Source organism: Phocoena phocoena, chromosome 1, assembly GCF_963924675.1.
Source record: "Phocoena phocoena chromosome 1, mPhoPho1.1, whole genome shotgun sequence".
NCBI classification, from domain to species: Eukaryota; Metazoa; Chordata; class Mammalia; order Artiodactyla; family Phocoenidae; genus Phocoena; species Phocoena phocoena.
In genome coordinates, this window is record NC_089219.1 from 9832766 (window position 1) to 9852860 (window position 20095).

The following is a 20095-nucleotide window of genomic DNA, read 5'->3' on the forward strand; positions in this document are numbered from 1 at the left end:
AAAGGAAGTAAATTAGTAAAACAGGAGTGGGACCGCATAAGGACTGATAATGGTTTGCTGTGAGCATGAGCTCCAATTGAAAACATTCGCTAGATGGAGCAAGCAGGAAGCTGAGCTCCATCAGGGGCACCGGGCTTTGAGCAGGATGGCCAGCCGTGGGTGGGAACCTGGGGCACGTGAATGGGATTGCATCAGATATGGGATTAATCAGGGGTTCTCAGAAACTGCTTGGTCCAACTCCCTTATTCTCCAGGAAGGCGTCTGTGATCTGGCGAGTTATGGGTCCTCAGAACCATGAGTGGCAAAGGTAGGACCAGAAGCCACAGTTTCTGCTGCCCCCTCAGCGCAGGGATTTTCCTTCTGCACTTCATCTCTTCGGCCACGGGGAGGCGCCTTCACAAGGGCGGAGGCAGCAGGGTGTCTGGAGGCAACACTGTGTCCAGATTCTTAAGGAGGGTGGATAGATTAGCCAAATAGATAAAACCTTACCTGCTGCTCCGCCCCTCCCCGCAGGCGGCGCAGCTTCCCCTGCAGCACTTCCGCTCTCGGGGATGGAGCCGGAGGGGGCTTTGGAGGCCGCGCGCAGACCTGCTTTGGCTACGCGCGGCGCCGCTGTCGTAGGAGAGCGGCAGCAGCAGCCGCGGCGGCCCCAGGGGCTCACGCCTCCCGCAACACCTCGGGGGAGCCGAGCGCGCCTCTCCTGCGAGCCCAGCACCCCCAACCTGCTCCCCGCGCGCAGCTGAACCGCCGCGCGGGACTCGCCGCCCAACATGGATTTCCTCCTGGCGCTGGTGCTCGGGTCCTCACTCTACCTGCGGGTGGCCGCGGAGTTCGACGGGAGGTGGCCCAGGCAAATAGTGTCGTCCATTGGCCTGTGTCGTTATGGTGGGAGGATTGACTGCTACTGGGCCTGGGCCCGCCGGTCCTGGGGACAATGTCAGCTGGCTTCCAGGAATGAATGCAGTAAAAATAGGAAAACAGAATTAACAAAGGCTAGAGGAAGGAAAAAGGATAGAATAAAAGCCCATGTATTTTAACGATTAGTCAGCAGTTGATAGAGTTGGTACCCAGAAGCATTGGGAATGGAATACAGATAGGTGTCTCCACCAGTATCCAGTATTAGGATCCGGTATTAGGAGGCTCTGCAAAGAAATCAGTGTGAGAATTTTTTGTATCAGATTTGTATGTTATTATTTTTGTATTCATTGAATATCAGTATAAAAAGTCATTACCAAAAAACCCCACAAAAAACCCCATACCTGCTCAAAAAAAATAACCGGCAATGGTGAGACGGGCTAATAATCCTCCAAGGAATATAAGCAAAGCAATCAATGGTATCCATTGAAGTAATAGGCACGCAGAGAACATCTTTGCTGACTAATCCTTACTGAGACGTGGCACAGTGGAAAACATCCTGGCTACACTATCCACGCAGGGCAGGGTTCAAGTCCTGGTTCTACCGTAAAACGCACGTGGCTCTGGGCAATGATCCACTTGGCTCAATAATGTTTATTGAATACCTGTCACCCACCAGATACTGTCCTGTCATGTGGAATATACCTGTGAATGAAACAGACAAAAACTCCTTCTTGCTTCTGAGAGGGTTCCCATCCTAGTAGGTTCCTGCACAGTTGGCACAGGTGCAGTCATCCCAAGTCTGGGATAACTTCTCAAGCTTTGGGCGTGGACCTTGAGTATCTGGAGGTGTCTCCTCCACCAGACTCTTATGTGATATGGGATACATGGCAATGCTTCTGATTTGCAGTCAGTTGCTGCAAATGACCCTAACCACAAATTCTTTACAAATGTGGTCCCAGGAGTTGACTTTTCTTTTTTTTTTTTTTTTTGCCATACGTGAAGCTTGTGGGATTTTAGTTACCCGACCAGGGATCGAACCCAGGTCCCCTACAGTGGAAGTTCTGGGTCCTAACCACTGGACCGCCAGGGAATTCCCAGGAGTTGAGTTTTCTTACTTGACAGCACCTAGTTTCATGAAGACGTTTGCTTCCCCAAACCTACGACTTCATTAACTTGGACACGCTTGTTTCCTCCTAGGTTTTGGCCAGCTTGCCCTGGGCTCACCCAGCCCTTTGGGGTACATTTTGCAGCCATCCCCAGACCTCTGACTTGGGGCCAGTCAGTCCTCTTCTTTTGTTCCAGTCAAACAGTTCTTCTTCTGATGTTTCTCCTTGCCTGTTTCCTTTGAAAAGACACCTCTGTTAAGTCATTATTTGAGCCAGAAACATGCAATTTGTTGGCCCTGATCACTAGACTTCCACCATGGGAGGTAGATGGTTGGTTCCGGGAGTCTAGTTTAGCATGAGAAAGCAACGCCTAACATTGTACATGTTCAGTTAAGTGTCAGAGTCATCAACTGACGTCGTCGTTAAACTTGGACTTGCCCTCGAATTCATTAGGGTATTTATTTGTGTTTATATTAGCGAAACCAGACAAGTTCCAGGGAGTTTTAGATGTTCCAGGGTCTCTCTCTCTCTCTCTCTCTCTGTTTATTCAGATGGAAAGTGCAGGACCTTCTATGGCCCTGGTCCTTACTCCTAGTCCCTCCGTCTAGCACTTTTCTGTTGTTGTTGTTAGGGGTCTTCCATGTCCTCTCCTTCCTTTCCAGCCTCCAAAGTCTTGTCCTTCCCCTCTCCCTGTCCAGCAGACCACCCTCCATAGAGATGGGTCAGCAGGGATAAGCTGGTATTTATAATTTTAATAATTATAATTCAAGTATGGAAAGACAACTTCTGAGAGGAATTTGAAACATAGTAACAGTTCCTTTTAAAATTATAGCATCTTTTAAATAAATGAAAATGTATATGGCAACCTGATGTATAAAACAGAGAAAAGCAGAGCTATCGGGTTGAAGTAGAGAGAGGAGGTCTATCCACTTAGCCTCTCCCTTGAACTCATGGTCTATGGTCACCAAAAACATCTATCACCAGGACAAGCTGAAGCTAGTGGCACTCAGTTCCATTTCTACTTATGGAAGAGCAAAATTCTTTTCTGTTTAAGTCTTAGGTCCTTGTCTTTGGGTTTTCACTGCAACTACTTTCTCTACAACCATCTAATCACGTACTGGCCAAGAGTCCCTGTGCCTTACGCTTAGATCCCAGGTCATCTCCCTCTTCACTCCTTCATGGATGGAAAGAATAGACATAGCCACACTTGAGACTTGACTGCCACTTGGTGGCAGCATACTCAAAACAATAGGTTTAAATTTCTAAAAAGCATATGTTTTGAAGGTTAACTCTTCAACCTCAAACTAGTGGTAATAGAGGCAAGATGATAGATGAAATGGGACACAAAGCAGACAAGTTTTGGCAAATGAGACAGTGTATAGAGGAAAGAAAATTTCATCACCTGAGGAAGGAGCCAGTTTTGATGGAGGGAATCCAGGTGACTATGGGGCAGCATACAAGCGTAACAAAGAAGGCAAAAGGTCATAGATAAGTTTCTGATTCACAGTTTTGTTCAAGATAGCCATGTGTGCTGTGGGTTATTACACTGATGCAATAGTAGCCCCAAATACTACCAGGCAAGGTATTCTGAAGGTCACTGAACAGAAAGGCTCACAGACCAAATTAAGATGGTCTAATCACAAGGCTTAAGTCCATTTAAAAAACAGCAAGAAGCAAGGGGAAAAGTGATGAGTCAATTAGCCCATGTAAAGTAAGGTGCCAGGGGGTGGAAGGTTCATACCTGCTCCATATAGGATTAGGCAATATTGACATGTCCTCTCTCCTCTGTTGCATTCACCTTCCCCTCTGTTGGTGTGTTTAAGAGGACTAGAGGGGTTCCAACAGATGGAGCATGTCTGGAACCAACACACATGCTTACTTCATCAGAGAGACACTGGAGCAGGTACACCTGGCCACAGCAGCAGTTCACCTATTAGCCTGCTGGGTATCTGTGAATTTTATCTGCATTCTTTGGGAGACGATGCCTAGGACCAGAATGGGGCCATACTGGGTGTTACCAATGGTTGGCCAATTTAGGATGACAGGGCTATCAATGCACACATGGCACGCTCATGACTTCTGACTTAATCTTTCCATTACTTTCTTTCTATAAGTGGTACTCTTGTTTGTTTCACCAAATATTGTTTCATAAATACTCTATTTTTAATATTGTGTGCTGTTACTATCTTACTGTATATTTTAATGCATGATATAATTTCTTTCTTTTATTTTAACATCTTTATTGGAGTATAATTGCTTTACAATGGTGTGTTAGTTTCTGCTTTATAACAAAGTGAATCAGCTATACATATACATATATCCCTATATCTCCTCCCTCTTGTGTCTCCCTCCCACCCTCCCTTTCCCACCCCTCTAGGTGGTCACAAAGCACCCAGCTGATCTTCCTGTGCTATGCCGCTGCTTCCCACTAGCTATCTATTTTACATTTGGTAGTGTATATATGTCCATGCCACTCTCTCACTTCGTCCCAGCTTACCCTTCCCCCTCCCCGTGTCCTCAAGTCCATTCTCTATGTCTGTGTCTTTATTCCTGTCCTGCCCCTAGGTTCTTCAGAACCTTTTTTTTTTTTTTTAGATTCCATATATATGTGTTAGCACACTTTATTTGTTTTTCCCTTTCTGATTTACTTCACTCTGTATGACAGACTCTAGGTCCATCCACCTCACTACAAATAACTCAATTTCGTTTCTTTTTATGGCTGAGTAATATTCCATTGTATATATGTGGCACATCTTCTTTATCCATTCATCTGTCGATGGACACTTAGGTTGCTTCCATGTCCAGGCTATTGTAAATAGAGCTGCAATGAACATTGTGGTACATGACTCTTTTTGAATTATGGTTTTCTCAGGGTACATGCCCAGTAGTGGGATTGCTGGGTCGTATGGTAGTTCTATTTTTAGTTTTTTAAGGAACCTCCATACTGTTCTCCATAGTGGCTGTATAATTTACATTCCCACCAACAGTGCAAGAGGATTCCCTTTTCTCCACACCCTCTCCAGCATTTATTGTTTGTAGGTTTTTTGATGATGGCCATTCTGACTGGTGTGAGGTGATACCTCATTGTAGTTTTGATTTGCATTTCTCTAATGATTAGTGACGTTGAGCATCCTTTCATGTGTTTGTTGGCCACCTGTATATCTTCTTTGGAGAAATGCCTATTTAGGTCTTCTGCCCATTTTTGGATTGGGTTGTTTGTGTTTTTGATATTGAGCTGCATGGATATTTTGGAGATTAATCCTTTGTCTGTTGCTTCATTTGCAAATATTTTCTCCCATTCTGAGGGTTGTCTTTTCGTCTTGTTTATGGTTTCCTTTGCTGTGCAAAAGCTTTTAAGTTTCATTAGGTCCCATTTGTTAATTTTTATTTCCATTTCACTAGGAGGTGGGTCAAAAAGGATCTTGCTGTGATTTATGTCATAGAGTGTTCTGCCTATGTTTTCCTCTAAGAGTTTTATAGTGTCCGGTCTTACATTTAGGTCTTTAATCCATTCTGAGTTTATTTTTGTGTACGGTGTTAGGGAGTATTCTAAGTTCATTCTTTTACATGTAGCTGTCCAGTTTTCCCAGCACCACTTATTGAGAGGCTGTCTTTTCTCCATTGTATATTCTTGCCTCCTTTATCAAAAATAAGGTGACCATATGTGCGTGGGTTTATCTCTGGGCTTTCTATCCTGTTCCATTGATCTATCTTTCTGTTTTTGTGCCAGTACCATACTGTCTGGATTACTGTAATTTCTTTCTGTGTCTGCAAACTCCCTGCTTATTCATGATCTGTATTTGATGCTTCCTGTGTGTTTTGTCTATGTCTTGAGCTACCAGCTTACTTTACTTCTATACTTAACACTTATTATGAGCTTCATTCATCCTGTTTTTCTTTCTTTCTTTTTAGGATTAGAATTGAATATTCTTAAGTAATAAAGCGAGCACCCATTACCTCAGGCTTCTGCTTTCCCATCTTTACAATCAGTAAGAATTTTTGCCCCATCTGTCTCTCAGGAATGCAGCTTCAGGTATTTTCAAGAACCATATGATTGGAAATCATTAAAGTGTGAGTGGGTCAAGAGACGCAAAGGGAGAGATACTCGGGGGTTGCTATAAGCTTTGTGATATGTGGACTGTGGTGGTTTGTTGACAAGGGATGAACTTGGCCTTGCAGTCAGATTTGAATAGACTTGGAGTTAAACAAAATTGGATTTGAGTTGAATTGAATTAGAACCCCAGCTCTGTCTGCCACTGAATGTGGGCAAATTGCTTAATTAAATGCAGCTTCTGTTTTTTCATCCATAAAAATAGAATTAATAGTGTTTATGTTTCTGGAACTCTCCCTACCCAGCAGTCAAGTGCTCTTTGGGACCTGGGATAACACAGTGGAGACAGAGGCTGTAGAATCTGAAGAGATTGGAGTCCAAGATGGTTTCAAAGAAATAAACTTCACACAGATTTCATGTGTGTTTTCTCCAGACTTTTTGCAATTCCATCCCCTCTCATTTCCACCAGCACCTGTAACTGACAATACACACAACCAAAGCAGCAAGAGAACGAGTTGTCTATATTACCCTTGTGAAAAAACTGAATACACAGAAACCTCAATTAAATAGAGTCAGGAGACCAGAAGGGGAAGCTCTCACACCCTGTGACGATAGTAGAGCCCAATAAGAAGAAGAAGGAGTGCTTTTCTTTCCTGGCAACAAGCTATAGACTCTTTGTTTACTATAGCCCTCCCAACTTCCTTTTCCCTGCTGTAAAATTTTGAGTTCCCTTTCCCTTGTTGTGTGGAGTTTTGCTCATGGCTCACCGTGGTTACAGACCCTGAGTTGCAATTCTTTGCTGATCCTGAATAAACCCACTTTTGCTGGGGAAATAACTGGCAGTCTATTTATTTTGGTCAACAGTTTGGTGGCCAGTACGGGGATCCAGAGAATACCCCTGATGATTCCAGGGCTGGTGGGTAAACTGGTGCAGTACCCACACTGAGCCCATTGTCACTCTCTGCTTTTGTCACCAACCCTGGAGGTGGAATGCTACTCTTTCTCCTGAATCTGAGCTTCTGCCCTCTTTGTGTTTGGAAGCTCTCCAGGTTTAATTCGAGATCTATTTTAAGATTATGTCTTTTCTGGTTAAGGTCTTGTTCTGTATGCAAGTACTTGTTTGGCATTTTGGTCTGATTTTGAAATCAGACTGTTTCATTGGAACTGGCTAGCCTTTGACCCATTCCTTCAGGAACAGGGGCTGTTTCATTGGAACTGTGCCGGTTCAGCCTTGGGCCCACCCCTTTGGAATAGGAGCTGGTCTATGGGAACTGGGCTTAGAAACCTTCAGACTGGCTCCTCAAGGACCACGTTGTTCCCTTAGAACTGGCTGGTATTAAGCCCACAGTTTGTCTGAGGTATTTGAGCTGCTGGAGTTGCACACTATTTCTCTTATTTGAGTTGTTTAAACTGTTTTGAGTTGTAAGCTATTTATGCTGTTTGAAAATTATGTTCTTTCTCTAGAGAAAGTCTTCTGAGAAATGGGATCCCAGTTATCTACATATTTTGAGGGTACCCTCCCTACAGGTACTCTAGCCTATTATGTATTTAATAACTACCATCCTTCCTCATTCACATTTCTAACTAAATGGACTGACCTAGCCAAAGGCAATTTAGACTCTCAATGGCTATTACAGGAAAGTTGTGAAAACCTCAAAATTACTTTTCTTAAAACTGAATTGGGGACTTCCCTGGTGGCCCAGTGGTTAAGACTTTGCCTTCCAATGCAGGGCATGTGGGTTCAATCCCTGGTCGGGGAGCTAAGATCCCACATGCCTCACAGCCAAAATAACAAAACATAAAACAGAAGCAATATTGTAACAAGTTCAATAAAGACCTTAAAAATGGTCCACATCAAAAAAAACCTTAAAAACAAAAACTGAATTGGACTACCATAGCTCTAAAATTTCCAAAACTGAATGGAATGCCTATTTCAGTTGGTATTTTGAGGATTCCATATGTTATCAAAACCCAAAATTGCCTCTCTGAAAAATAAGATTTTAAGATTAACTGAGGCAAACCAACAATTAAAGACAGATAAATGGCTTCTAAAGTCTCAGGCTCCATTTCATTGGCTTTTAAATCTCAGGCCATCCCTCCAGCGCCATCTTCCTCGTTCCCTTCTATGCTGCCTACATCTCCTCTATACCCTTAGCTCCCATTACTAATTCTCTCAGCCAGCCCTTCTTTTTCTGTGAAACTCTTCCCATTCCATTTTCCTGTGAACTTATCAGAGCCTGTCCTTTTTTTAAAAAACACTTTTATTTTTTAAATTGAAATATAATTTACAATGTTGTGTTAGTAACATAATATTTTATTAATTAACTGCCAAACATACACCTTTGATACTTTTTTCTTCTACATTTCTTGACTGCATACTCTTTTTTTAAAAATTAATTTTTATTGGAGTATAACTGCTTTACAACGTTGTGTTAGTTTCTGCTGTACAGCAAAGTGAATCAGTTATACATATACATATATCCAGTCTTTTTTAGATTTCCTTCCCAGTTAGGTCACCATACAGCATTGAGTAGAGTTTCCTGTGCTATACAGGAGGTTCTCATTAGTTATCTATTTTATACATAGTAGTGTGTATATGTCAATCCCAATCTCCCAATTCATCCCACCCTCCTTACCCCTTTGGTAACCATAAGTTTGTTCTCTACATCTGTGACTGTTTTTGCTTTGCAAATAAGTTCACCTGTACCATTTTTCTAGATTCCACATATAAGCGATATTATATGATATTTGTTTTTCTTTCTGACTTACTTCACTCTGTATAACAATATATAGGTCCATCCACGTCAGAGCCTGTCCTTTAAAATGAAGCCTTCCAAGGATACAGAGGCTAACCCCTTAAAATCTTATACTCCCAGGACTAAAGCTGAACTCCAACCATAGTCAAAGGTTTTCCCAAAGTAACCAAAGATCCTCACAAGTTTGCTGAGGAATTTAATATAGTTATTCAAATTTATCAATCTGGTTTCTCTGACTTATATCAGCTAGTTCATATGCTTGTTGGTGAAGGCCAGGCCAAGCATTGGATGAAAACCACTAATGGCAAATATCCTGAAAGGTCTGTAAGTACAACCAAAAGACCAGCCCACTAACTTATATGATCAGGCTCAGGGAATTACCAGGCAACTTCACTGGGCAATTCCTGGGGATTTTCCAAAGCCTGTGGATTGAAACCAGATTTAGACTTCCTCACAGAAATCTGATGAACCCGTTCATGACCATTACAATGGATGTCAGGTTATTTTAAAAGAAAAGTCTGGTCTTCCTTCAGATATTGATTCCACCTGGATAGCTTTTAACCCTGTGTTTATTGATGGGCTGAACTGGGACCTTTTCCTTCTAGTAAAAAGGATCAGGATGGAATGGAAACTATGTCCATACCAGGTTTAGTTAAGTTGTCAAACCAGCTCTCTCTCATTCTAGATGAATCACCTCAAAGGAAGGCTACCAGAGTTCTTAATCTTCAACACCAGCAAGTGAAGGCACCCGCCCCCCTCCCCAAACCCAAAGGCTTCTAGTTTCTGCTATTATTGCAAAGAGCTAGGGCATTGAAAAAGAGATTGTTATAAAATTTAAGTGCTTCAGGCGCTTTCAGTCTTCTAACCAGACTTTCCAGTGTCCTCCCAGTTCTCAATAATGGGGCTCTGAGGAACTACAGGGGCTCTTTCAAGCCCTTCATCTTAATCTGCCTGGAGAACATTTCTCCAAGTTGAAGATGAATCTCTTCCAGTCCTAACTAACAGTGGAGCCCGCACTCTCAGTGCTCAACCCCACTGCTATAAAACTCCCTGCCGTGGAGTCCTAAAAGGGCTCCAATAGTGGAGCTCTCTAATAAGTCTGAAGAGGTTCCTGTCTCTGAACCTATTCCCTTTGGTTTAGCCCTTTGAGAGATGCACACCCTTTTCTCCTTAGTTCTTCTACCACTTTCCATTTATAAGGCCAAGACTTTTTAGATAAGTACCATGCCAACATTTCTTTCTCCCCAAAGGGGGAAATAATTCTAGGAATTGACAGTAGTCATAAAAGCATCCAACCAGGTAAATTAAATGACCCTTTGATATCTTTTATTTGCTGTCTCTGATGGTACTAGAGCTGATTCTGGAAACACTGCTCATTTGTCCCTAGTGCGTCAGCTACCAAGGCAAAATCTCCAACTGATTTTGGCACAATGCACAGCACATCTCCCATAAGAATTCAAAAAGGTCTCTTCAAACCTCTTTCCAGAATTAATCAATACCCAATAAATAAGGAGCACTTCAAATCCTAACATCCACAATTTATTACAACTCTCAAGGCCTCATTATCTTGCACTATTCCCCGTTAATATTCCTATTTTACTGGTGAGAAACTTAAGGACCAAGGATGGGGGTTTTTCAGGGACCTCCACTCAATAAACATCATCGCTATCACCTGAAACCCTGCCGTTCCTACCTCCCCGACACTACTGATGTCTATTACTACCGGAAGCAAATTCTTTACTATAATTGATTTATGCAGTACATTCTTTCCTATTCCAGTTGGTAGGGTTAGCCAATACCTTTTTGCCTTCACCTGGCATGGACAGCAATGCACCTGGACAGTAATGCCTCAGGGTTTTACTGAGAGTCCTTATTTCTCAGAAGTCCTGAAGGCTGACCTATGATATAAACCTCCCTAGGAGTTCTATGGTATTGCAATATGTGGATGGTTGCTTTCTTTTTTTCTTCTTCTCAAGCTTCCTCACAGGAAGACAGCATCTGCTTGCTAAGGCTTTTAGCCATAAAGAGATATAAGGTCGCCAAAGGAAAATTGCAGCTTGACCAAACCCAGGTTCAACATTTAAGGTTTATGATATCAGAACAAGGGATACACCTAGATCCAGACAGACTTCATGGTGTTTTAAGTTCCCCCAAATCCAAAACTAAGCACCAATTGTGAGATTTTCTTGGGCTGGTTGGTTATTGCTGAAATTGAATCCCAAATTTCTCTCATGGTAAAAACTTTGTATGTTTTACTAAATAATAACAACCTCAACTTACTTTTTAATGGGAAAACCAGACAACATAGCTTTCGAGGTCTTAAAGGAAAGTTTGATGAACCCACCTGCCCTTTGGCATCCCAATTATCAGATTCCCTTTTCCTTTTTGTATATAAAAAGGAAGGGAGGACTTCCCTGGTGACACAGAGGTTAAGAATCTGCCCGACAATGCAAGGGACACAAGTTCGTTCCCTGGTCTGGGAAGATCCCACATGCTGCGGAGCAACTAAGCCTGTGCGCCACAACTACTGAGCCTGTGCTCTAGAGCCTGCGAGCCACAACTACTGAGCCCATGTGCCACAACTACTGAAACCCACACGCCCTAGAGCCCGTGCTCCAAAACAAGAGAAGCCACCGAAATGAGAAGCCCACACACCACAATGAAGAGTAGCCCCCACTCACCACAACTACAGAAAGCCCACGCACAGCAACAAAGACCCAATGCAGCCAAAAATAAATAAATAAATAAACTTATAAAATAAATAAACAAATAAAGGTCTGAGCCTTTAGAATGGGCTATCCTGTATATTTACAAAAAAAAAAAAAGGGAAGGGAATGCCCTTGGGGTATTCACCCCAAAACATGGAGACCATCACAGACCCCGGGGCACTGGGATACCCCTTGCCTTGGAGCTATTATAGCCACTGCGCTTTTGGTTAGGACCATGGAGAAAATTGTGGGATTCCCTTTAACCATTTTCGTACCTCACGCATTAGAAGCTCTCCAGAATTGCCATCACCCTCCACATTTCTCTTTCAGCCTCCTCACCTCCTATGAGGTCCTTTTGTTAACTGCTCCTCACATAACTCTTTTGCGTTGTAATAACCTCAACCCTGCTACTCTTCTCCCCTCTGTCACTGAGGAAATCACTCACAAGTGCTTGATGCTAATGGATCACATCCTGGCTCCTTGTGGTGCTCTACAAGAAGCTTCTGTGGGTAACACTGAGTTCTCATGGTTCACTGATGGTTCTTATTTAAAGGTGACAGTATTGTGCTAGGGATGTTATTACAGTTCCTTTTGATGCTGTTGAGGCAGCATCTTAAGGATGGGCTGCTTAAGCCCACCAAGCTGAATTACACAGTTCCACAGGCATGTGCCTTAGCCAAGGACAAAACTGCCAATATTTATACTGATAGCAGTTATGATTTTGGAGTAGCCCATGATTTTGGAATGTTGTGGAAACAACATGGTTTCCTTTCTTCCTCAACCTGGGCACTCCGTCTGTCATGGTTGTTAGTGAGAAGGGGCAGTTGAGGATGGCTGGCAAAGGAAACCCACTAGCCTTCCTAGCTTGAATGTTTCAAACCTTTCATTTTCTAGAAACTCACCATGGCTTACGCTCTCATTTGTGCAAGGAGAGTGAATCAGTGGTCCTAGCGGTTGGGTGAGTAAGGGGAAGATGGGGAGGTGCTGGGATTCCAGGAATGCCAGGGCAATGATGGGGAGGGAGGCTGGGGCTGGGGGGACAGCAGGAGCAGGGGACGGGCTGTGAGAATCCAGTGAGCGGGAGGGCAAGGAAGAGGGAGAGGAAGGGAGAGACAGGGAGAGGCAGAGATGGGGCACTCCTTCCTGCGGGTGGCCCTTAGGTATGTTTCAAGGATGCCTTTTGAGCGCTGCATCATCTGGAAACTGGACGGGGTCAGGGGGTGGTCTTCGTGAAGCAGATACAGTGCAGAGCTTCACCACCGGTGCACATCTCTTCATTGAGCAGGACAGCCTGGCACATTCCGGACTCTCAGCACCTCCCTCCGCTAAATGCCCACAGTGCCCTGTGCTGTAAGCCCAACAACCTCAAACACTGCTACATCATTTCCAAGTGCTCCCAAGAGGGAGGGCCACCCTGGTGAGAGCCACAGAAGGAAGCAGGAACAATTAAAAAGCCACTCTCTCTCTTAACCAATCTGGGAGTGTCACCCCACAATCTGGAGCTCGGAGGGGCAGGAGAGACCGGGGACGGGCCCTCCCTGGGTCTCCACATCAGGCAAACTGGACACATACGAGGAGCATCCTGAACACTGTAGTGGTGTGGGCTCGCCCTCCTGCCCTGCCGCCTGACACATCGTCACCAGGGCCAGGGTGGCCCCTCCTGATCAAGCACTTCCTGAAGTTTCATTTAAATGCAACACGCCGTAAAGAAATACCCATTGCCAACGTCTTCGTGGGAATACAGCCAGTGGAGTAAGTAAAAATTACAGAAGTCAGTCCTGGATGAGAGAGAGACCTGGAGAAACTCCTCACTCTACAATTCTTGGCTCCAAAACTATTTCTGCAATGGGATGGAAATCTTGAGCCAGTTGTTGGCCACTATATGCCCTACTGTTCTGGTTTGTGCTGAAACAAGAGATCATCAGTAGAATGTACTAGCAAATCCCTGCAAGAAAGTTATTTTATGACTCCAAGGGAGATGGCGTTTTGGAGTTGAAAGCGTTGTTGTCCCAGCCTGAACCTAGGGTAGCTTAGAACAGGGAGCATCAGAATAGAAATGGTTGACAGAAGATTTGTTGAGTCCATAAAGTATTTCCTTTTTTTTTTTTAAATTAAATTTAAAAAAAAAGTGAGGCCAGCACTTAAAATGGTAAAATTTCTTGCCAACCCCAGATTTCTGGAATCTCTTGAAAGATGAGGTGGCCTAGCACTGCCAAGCTGGCATAGCCGCATGAACATGGAGCCACGGTCTGGAGTGGGCATGGCTGATCGGGAGGGACGGTATGTTAGCTGCTAGCCCCTTCTGTTATTTAAATCTTCAAGATCCTCCCACAAAACTTGTGAGCATGGCAGGATTACTTAGAATCTACACCCAAGCAAGCCTTATAAAAGAATAAAAACAGGTGTGAGTCAGGGAAGCAGCATCAGGTAGGTTCAGAAAGCTGGGGATCATGTTGGCGATAGCTAAGCTGTTGACCGTTAGGTGGATGACAGGGCTCTTGTGGTCACAGACTGTCCCCCCAGTTGGCATCGAGACAGTGGGAATAGCACACCACTTTCTGAGCCTACGTGCCCGGCACTGAAGGCTTTACGTTTGTCACCTAGTTTAAGCTTTCTACCTTAACGTCACCTGCCCAGGCTTCAGAAAAAGAAGTTAATGGAAGAAATCTGGGCTGAAGGATGTTAGACACAGGTGTCTTTGGCTCTGTGGTGAGTGGAAACTGTGTTCCTTCCTTTTCCGATATCACAGGATGCTCAAGCGTAGGTTTCCGGTGATAGTAAGAGACTTCATGGTGGCTACCATCCACTTCTTGAAGTCCTTGAATACATGTGGGGCAGATCCAGCCTGGGTCATGGTCTGTGGTGACAGTGTGGGTGGGGGCGTGGCAACAATAGTTTGTCAAAACCTTGTGGACAGTTCTGATCTCCCCAGGATCCGTGCTCAGATCCTGATCTACGCCGCTCTCCAAGCCCTGGACTTCCGGCCTCCTTCTTATCAGCAGAACAAGGACGTTCCACTGCTCAGGCAGAATTTGGCCTTCTGCCGTTGGTGTGGTTACCTGGACATCAGCCCCTCCTGGAAAAGCACCGTATTGAAAAGAGCCCACTTGCCTGCCAAAGTCTGGGAAAAGTACAGAAAGTGGTTGGGTTCAGAAAACATTCCAGAGAAGTTTAAGAAGAGAGGCTACACGCCCCATGAGCCCCTGAATGAAACTGCCTATCTGGAGACAAACGTCATTCTAGATTTGACGAACTCACCCCTGATTGCAGATGATGAAGTAGTGTCTCAGCTCCCCAAATCTTGCAGCGTGAGCTGTGAGTATGATATTCTCCAGGACCATTCGCTGTTGTACAAGAAGAGGCTGGAGGACCTGGGAGTCCCAGTGACTTGGCACCACATGGAGGATGGTTTTCACGGGATGTCGGTCACCCTTGACCTGGGCTGCTTGTACTTGCCCTGCTCCATGAGGATTCTGAATGCTGCAGTCCATTTTATAAAAGAGTTGTGACCATCTTTCCTTCCTGCTGCAGTTGCAAGAGTGTGGATTCCGCCACCATCCAGTTCCCGTTGGGGCTCCTTGTTGCCAATGTAGGTGGTGCTGAGTAGGGCTGGGGAGAGTGTTGAGGATGCCATCTCCTCTTGCTTCAGGTTCTAGAATCCTAGAATGCATGTTTCTGATATCTAGAAGGAGAGCAGTAGAAGAGACAGGTTTGGGAGGAGGGTGGGGCTCTCTAGCCATGTTCACTGTAGGGAAAATTTGAGCTGACATTCTTCAGTGACCATTTGCAAGAGTGAATGAACGTATAAAGACTGCTCATGGCCTCCCCGAGGGAGAGTCCAGGCTGCTCAGGCTGACCAGGCTGTGGGCAACAGGAGTGTCTACTTGGCTGGGCCTTGGAATAACCCAGGAACATCATATGCAGTCTCATGGGCCTCTTCCAATCTGGCTCAGAGGGCAGGGCTCTGACGTCCTAGTGCTGGGTGGACGTGGAGAAACTGGTTTCACCCTCTTCCTCTGGGTACATGGTGACACTTCTCCCGCCGTTCCTCTGCCTCTGAGTTCAGAGTCTCAACTGCTGAGCTGGAAGAGTGAAGATGGATTGGGTAGGTTTTTCATAATGGTGGACACCTAGTGGCAGATGAAGACTGGAGCCACCTGATTGATTGGCAGAGCTCTGGAGCTCTTGGAGTCAAAGTCAGGCTTCCAACCAAGGCCCCAGAAGCAACATGTTTGAGGAGCGGAGTCCAGAGGGAAGCTGAGTCCTGAGTCAGAGACCCGTGAAGACAAAATCTGGCCAAACTCAACCATGTCCACAGTGGAAATCAAAGGAGGGCCCAAAGAACTGAAGATGTGTTAGTGAGAACTGTATCTGTCTTAAGACACAGAACCAACTCAAACTGGCCTAAATCAAAGAGAGAATGTATTGGCTAATGTAGCTACAAATTCCAGGGATAAATCGGGCATGATTTGATCCGGGAACTCAAACAGTGTCACCAGCTGCCTTCTCTTCTTTTCTCCAGTCTATGCTCTTCTGTGTGAACTTCACCTTCCTCTCTCTATATTGTGGCCCTGAGTACCTCCATGCTTGTATTCTTCCAGAGTCAAATCCATTATTATGAACCTAATTCTCAGCAGTCGCAGTGGAAATCACATTGCAACTCGATGGCTTTCTTGGCTTTCTGAGTGGTGTATCTAGTTGCTAAAACCCAGAGTACGGAATGTTATGACTGACTAGCCCCAAGTCCCATGTCATCCCTGGGGTGGAAGGTGGGGTCAACTCCACCTGGTGCTTGGATGGGCATGGAGGATGGAGTGAGTACTCCCTCACATTAACACTTACTCCACTATACAAGCTAAACTGAAGCCTGAGTCAAGGTCCTTGGAAGTGGCAAGAGATGTCAAGGACCACTGGGCAAGTTGACCACCTGCCACTTAGGAATAAAAATTCCTTTGAAGGGGATGGCCCAGGCTCTCATGCTGGCCCCATCTGGCCTTCAGGAGGCTCTGCTCCTGGTTGGCCAGTGGCTTTTATAGGCCAATATCCAAGTCAACTGCACAAAGGACCCCATGTTTGCCCTTACCTTGCTTTCAGTTGAAAGTTCATGCTGAAACATGGGACAGAGAGCAATCCCATTGGGTGGCTTCTTGGTCCATTCACAGCAGGAAGACCGGCTTTGTTGGAGAAATAGGAACACTCATGGAAAGCACATACTTTGGTGGCCACTCAGCTGTTGGGGAGCACTGTCCCTTCTGAGACAGGCCTCCGAGTTGAGTCTGGGTGGGTTCCCCTCCTGGACTGCTGTGTGGATTCACCCCTGCCTCTGGAGTTAGGTAGAGGGACATGAGCTGGCCTTCTGGAAATTTGGGTGGTCAGCCCTTTTACAGAGGGGTGGTGTGGAGTGGGTGAGCCACAGGGAGATGGTGCCCAGTGGAGATGAGTGGGTTACACTTTAGAGTCTGGAAGAACTGTTGGGTGGGCTCATTTCTGAAGCTGCTTCCTTCTGCAGATCATGGGAGAAATAAAGCACTTTCACTGCTAATGGCTGGTTTGATCTGGAGACCCAATGCTCATCTCTTCTCCTTTACCGATTCATTGCTATCCTTCCTGCAGCCCGTCATGAGGCTCAGGGAATGGAAAAGGGATAGGAATAAATGTTCACTGAGAGCCAGCTGCATGCTAGACTCCATACTGGGCTGTTTAAATCTACCACCTCACTGTGATGAGAAACAGATGTGCTGGGTTGCTGCCCAAGCATTTTGTAGTATGACAGCCCTGCTCACATCGAGAGTCTGGACATTTTGATAAAGACGAGCTTAGGATTCCTACCACAAGTTCCTGCTTTGCTTTGCCCTGGTCACCTTTTAAAATAACCACTTAGAGTTGAGCCTGTGAAAAGTTAGTGACCTCCACCCCAGTCACCTTAGAAGGAACAGATGCTTGCCTGCTGCCCTGCTGGCCATATCCTGCTCACTCATGACCTGGAACAGAGGACTCTCCCCACTGCTCATTAATAATAATAAATCTTGTTACTTTACCTCCTCTGTGTGAGTGTATTGAAACTGCACCTTCAGTTGAAATGACCCCTGGGTTTTTGCTTCCCCAGAGCAGGAGTTCAGATGCGGGGTGGGGGAGCTCCCTGCTGACCCCGTGTGGGTGGCTTGTGCCCCCTCATTCATCAGGTCATCATCTGCATAGTCTTAATTTAATACACCAGCTACACCGGCCCCCCCCACCCCGCACCATATGTGCCTCACATGAATTCTACAAAGTGGGTATTTTTAAAAAATTATTTATCTATTTTATACATATTAGTGTATATATGTCTTTTTTTGTTGTTTTTTTTTGTATTTTTTTTTTGCAGTACGTGGGCCTCTCACCGTTGTGGCCTCTCCCGTTGCGGAGCGTAGGCTCCGGACGCGCAGGCTCAGCGGCAATGGCTCACGGGTCCAGCCGCTCCGCGGCATGTGGGATTTTCCCGGACCAGGGCGCGAACCCGTGTCCCCTGCATCGCAGGCGGACTCTCAACCACTGCGCCACCAGGGAAGCCCTCCGGGAGTGTTTTCTCAGTAAGTTCCCAGGACTTTCGCTGGAAAGCTCTGCCAGTTAACCTGGGGCAATGCCATCAGATAGAAAATAACGTGTTGCATCCCAGATTGCTTTCTTTTGTCAGAAGGCAATCGAGGACGAGATCTTAGGGCAAAGTAGAAAAAAACTGTGTCCTCCTCAGGGTACTCCTCACCCCCACCCAGGAACTCCTTGACTGTCTGACCCCAGACCTTGTCTCCCTTTATGCCTGCATCCTCTGCTCCAGAGTGCCTGCCTGCTCTCTCCTCCTGTCCTAGTACAGGTTAGGCTCCACTGCAGTGACAAATGGCCCGGCAGTCTCAGTGGCTTATGACAGTAAAGGTCTATTTCCTGCTCAATTACCTATTACATGACCCTCAAAGGTCAGCGACAGCTCTGCTCCACATTTGTCTACTCCTGGATACAGGCTCTAATTGAAATATCTCCAGTCTCGTGGCAGAGGGAAAAAGAACCTGGCAAATCACACACTGGCTCCCCAAGCTTCTGCTCAGAAGTGATGCTCACCTTTTCTGCTCACCTTTCGTTGGCCAGAGCAAGTCCTATGACCAAGCTTGATGTTGACAGAACAGGGAAGCATAATCCTCCCCGGAGAGGGGCGACAGTTACTTTTGGACAACATTACAGCTTTCCACACTCTCATTCATAATATTTTCGTTTCCATTCTACCTTAAAAATTAATTTTAAATTATGTAAGTGATGCACAAATATATTCTCCTTTTATTTATTTATTAATTTTGGCTGTGCCACGTGGCTTGCGGGATGTTACTTCCCAGACCAAGGAGAGAACATGTGTCCTCAGCAGTGGGAGGGCAGAGTCCCAACCACTGGACCACCAGGGAATTCCCTTTTTTAAAAAAATTCTCCATTTAGAGATAAGGCTAAAGTCCCTTTTGACCACCCTCCCTCAACTCTATTCCTTTTTATCTGGATTCATCCACTGTTACCTTTTTTAGGGGGTGGAGGGTAGGTTTTCCAACCCTTCAAAACCTGTTTCTATGCTTTCACATATGCAGATATGTACCCACAGAAAATATAGAGTATTATTTTGTGGGGTGACTATGTCGTATATTGTATATAACAGATACTATTCTGTACATGTTGTGCCACTTGAGATTTTTTTTTCAACGTATCTTAGAAATCTGGCCTAGTAAACAGCATAGATATATCTTGCTCTTTTTAGCTACTGCATGGTATTCCAAGGTATGGCATATTACAATTCTTAGCCATTCCCTAGTGGTGGACATGTTTAGTCTCTTTCCAGTTTTTCACAAACAATTCTGTAGTGAACATTTCTGCACATGCCCCCTTCTGCACTTGTGATTCTCTGTGATAGATTCAAGAAGGACTTTTTACCCAGCACAATTTTACATGTTGATAGATGCTACCAAGAAGCCTGTCCCATTCCCTTTTTTCCTAGCAGGTCTCAGCTTCGGGGGAAGTAGTCGGATCGTAACCACCAATGCCAAAAGCAAAAAGAAAATTGATTGGCTTGACAACTGGTCGAGTGGGATGGAGTTGGCTGGCAGGTCCCTATTTGAAAAGGAAAATTTCTTAACTCAAATGAACCTTTCCAAAAATCAGTTGAGGAGTTTGGGCAGGCTGCAATATTGCTGGTGTGTTGCCTCTAACATCCTTGTCTCCATCTAACAAAGCAAAGGATGCCAGTCAGCAGATTGGCTCCTGGTTCCCAGGTTGTCAAGGCTTGCTCTTGGCTAGAACACCCCTACTCCAACATTGTAGCTGGTTTCTTGCAAATTGCTGTGCAAGGTTGAATCAATTAAGGCAGTGCCTGGGGCTCAGTTTCCAAAGCACTTATCGTAGGAAAACCCCACAAGAGTCTGACCGCCTTACAGTGAAACAACTCCCTGCTATGTCATCACCAAAGGATAGAACAGTTTTAATTTTAAGTTAAAGAGACACATTCTGGGTTTGTTATTGCTGCCTGTGCAAAGCCGCTTCTGCAAAGCCGCTTCCGGGAGGCAGAGTGATGGAGGACACACGGTCTGGAATCAATTAGAGGCCCAATAT

The 20095-nt window shown here is 45.1% G+C and overlaps 1 protein-coding gene across 1 annotated transcript; it reads left to right on the forward strand.

Annotated features, from left to right (window-relative positions):
• The first annotated feature begins 770 nt into the window (after window positions 1-770).
• AADACL3 (arylacetamide deacetylase like 3) lies at window positions 771-14988 on the forward strand. The gene is made up of 4 exons (XM_065871124.1): window positions 771-885; window positions 12374-12437; window positions 13911-13919; window positions 14229-14988. Exons 1-4 carry the CDS (start codon window positions 771-773, stop codon window positions 14986-14988), a joined length of 948 nt encoding a protein of 315 aa, XP_065727196.1.
• The last annotated feature ends 5107 nt before the right edge of the window (window positions 14989-20095 follow it).

Bases quoted from the DNA above. Each gene is read 5' to 3' on its own strand.
- AADACL3 (XM_065871124.1), top strand. From the start codon at position 771: ATGGATTTCCTCCTGGCGCTGGTGCTCGGGTCCTCACTCTACCTGCGG. The intron at 886-12,373 runs GTGGGAGGATTG...TTCATTTTCTAG, and splicing joins CATTGGCCTGTGTCGTTATG to AAACTCACCATGGCTTACGC.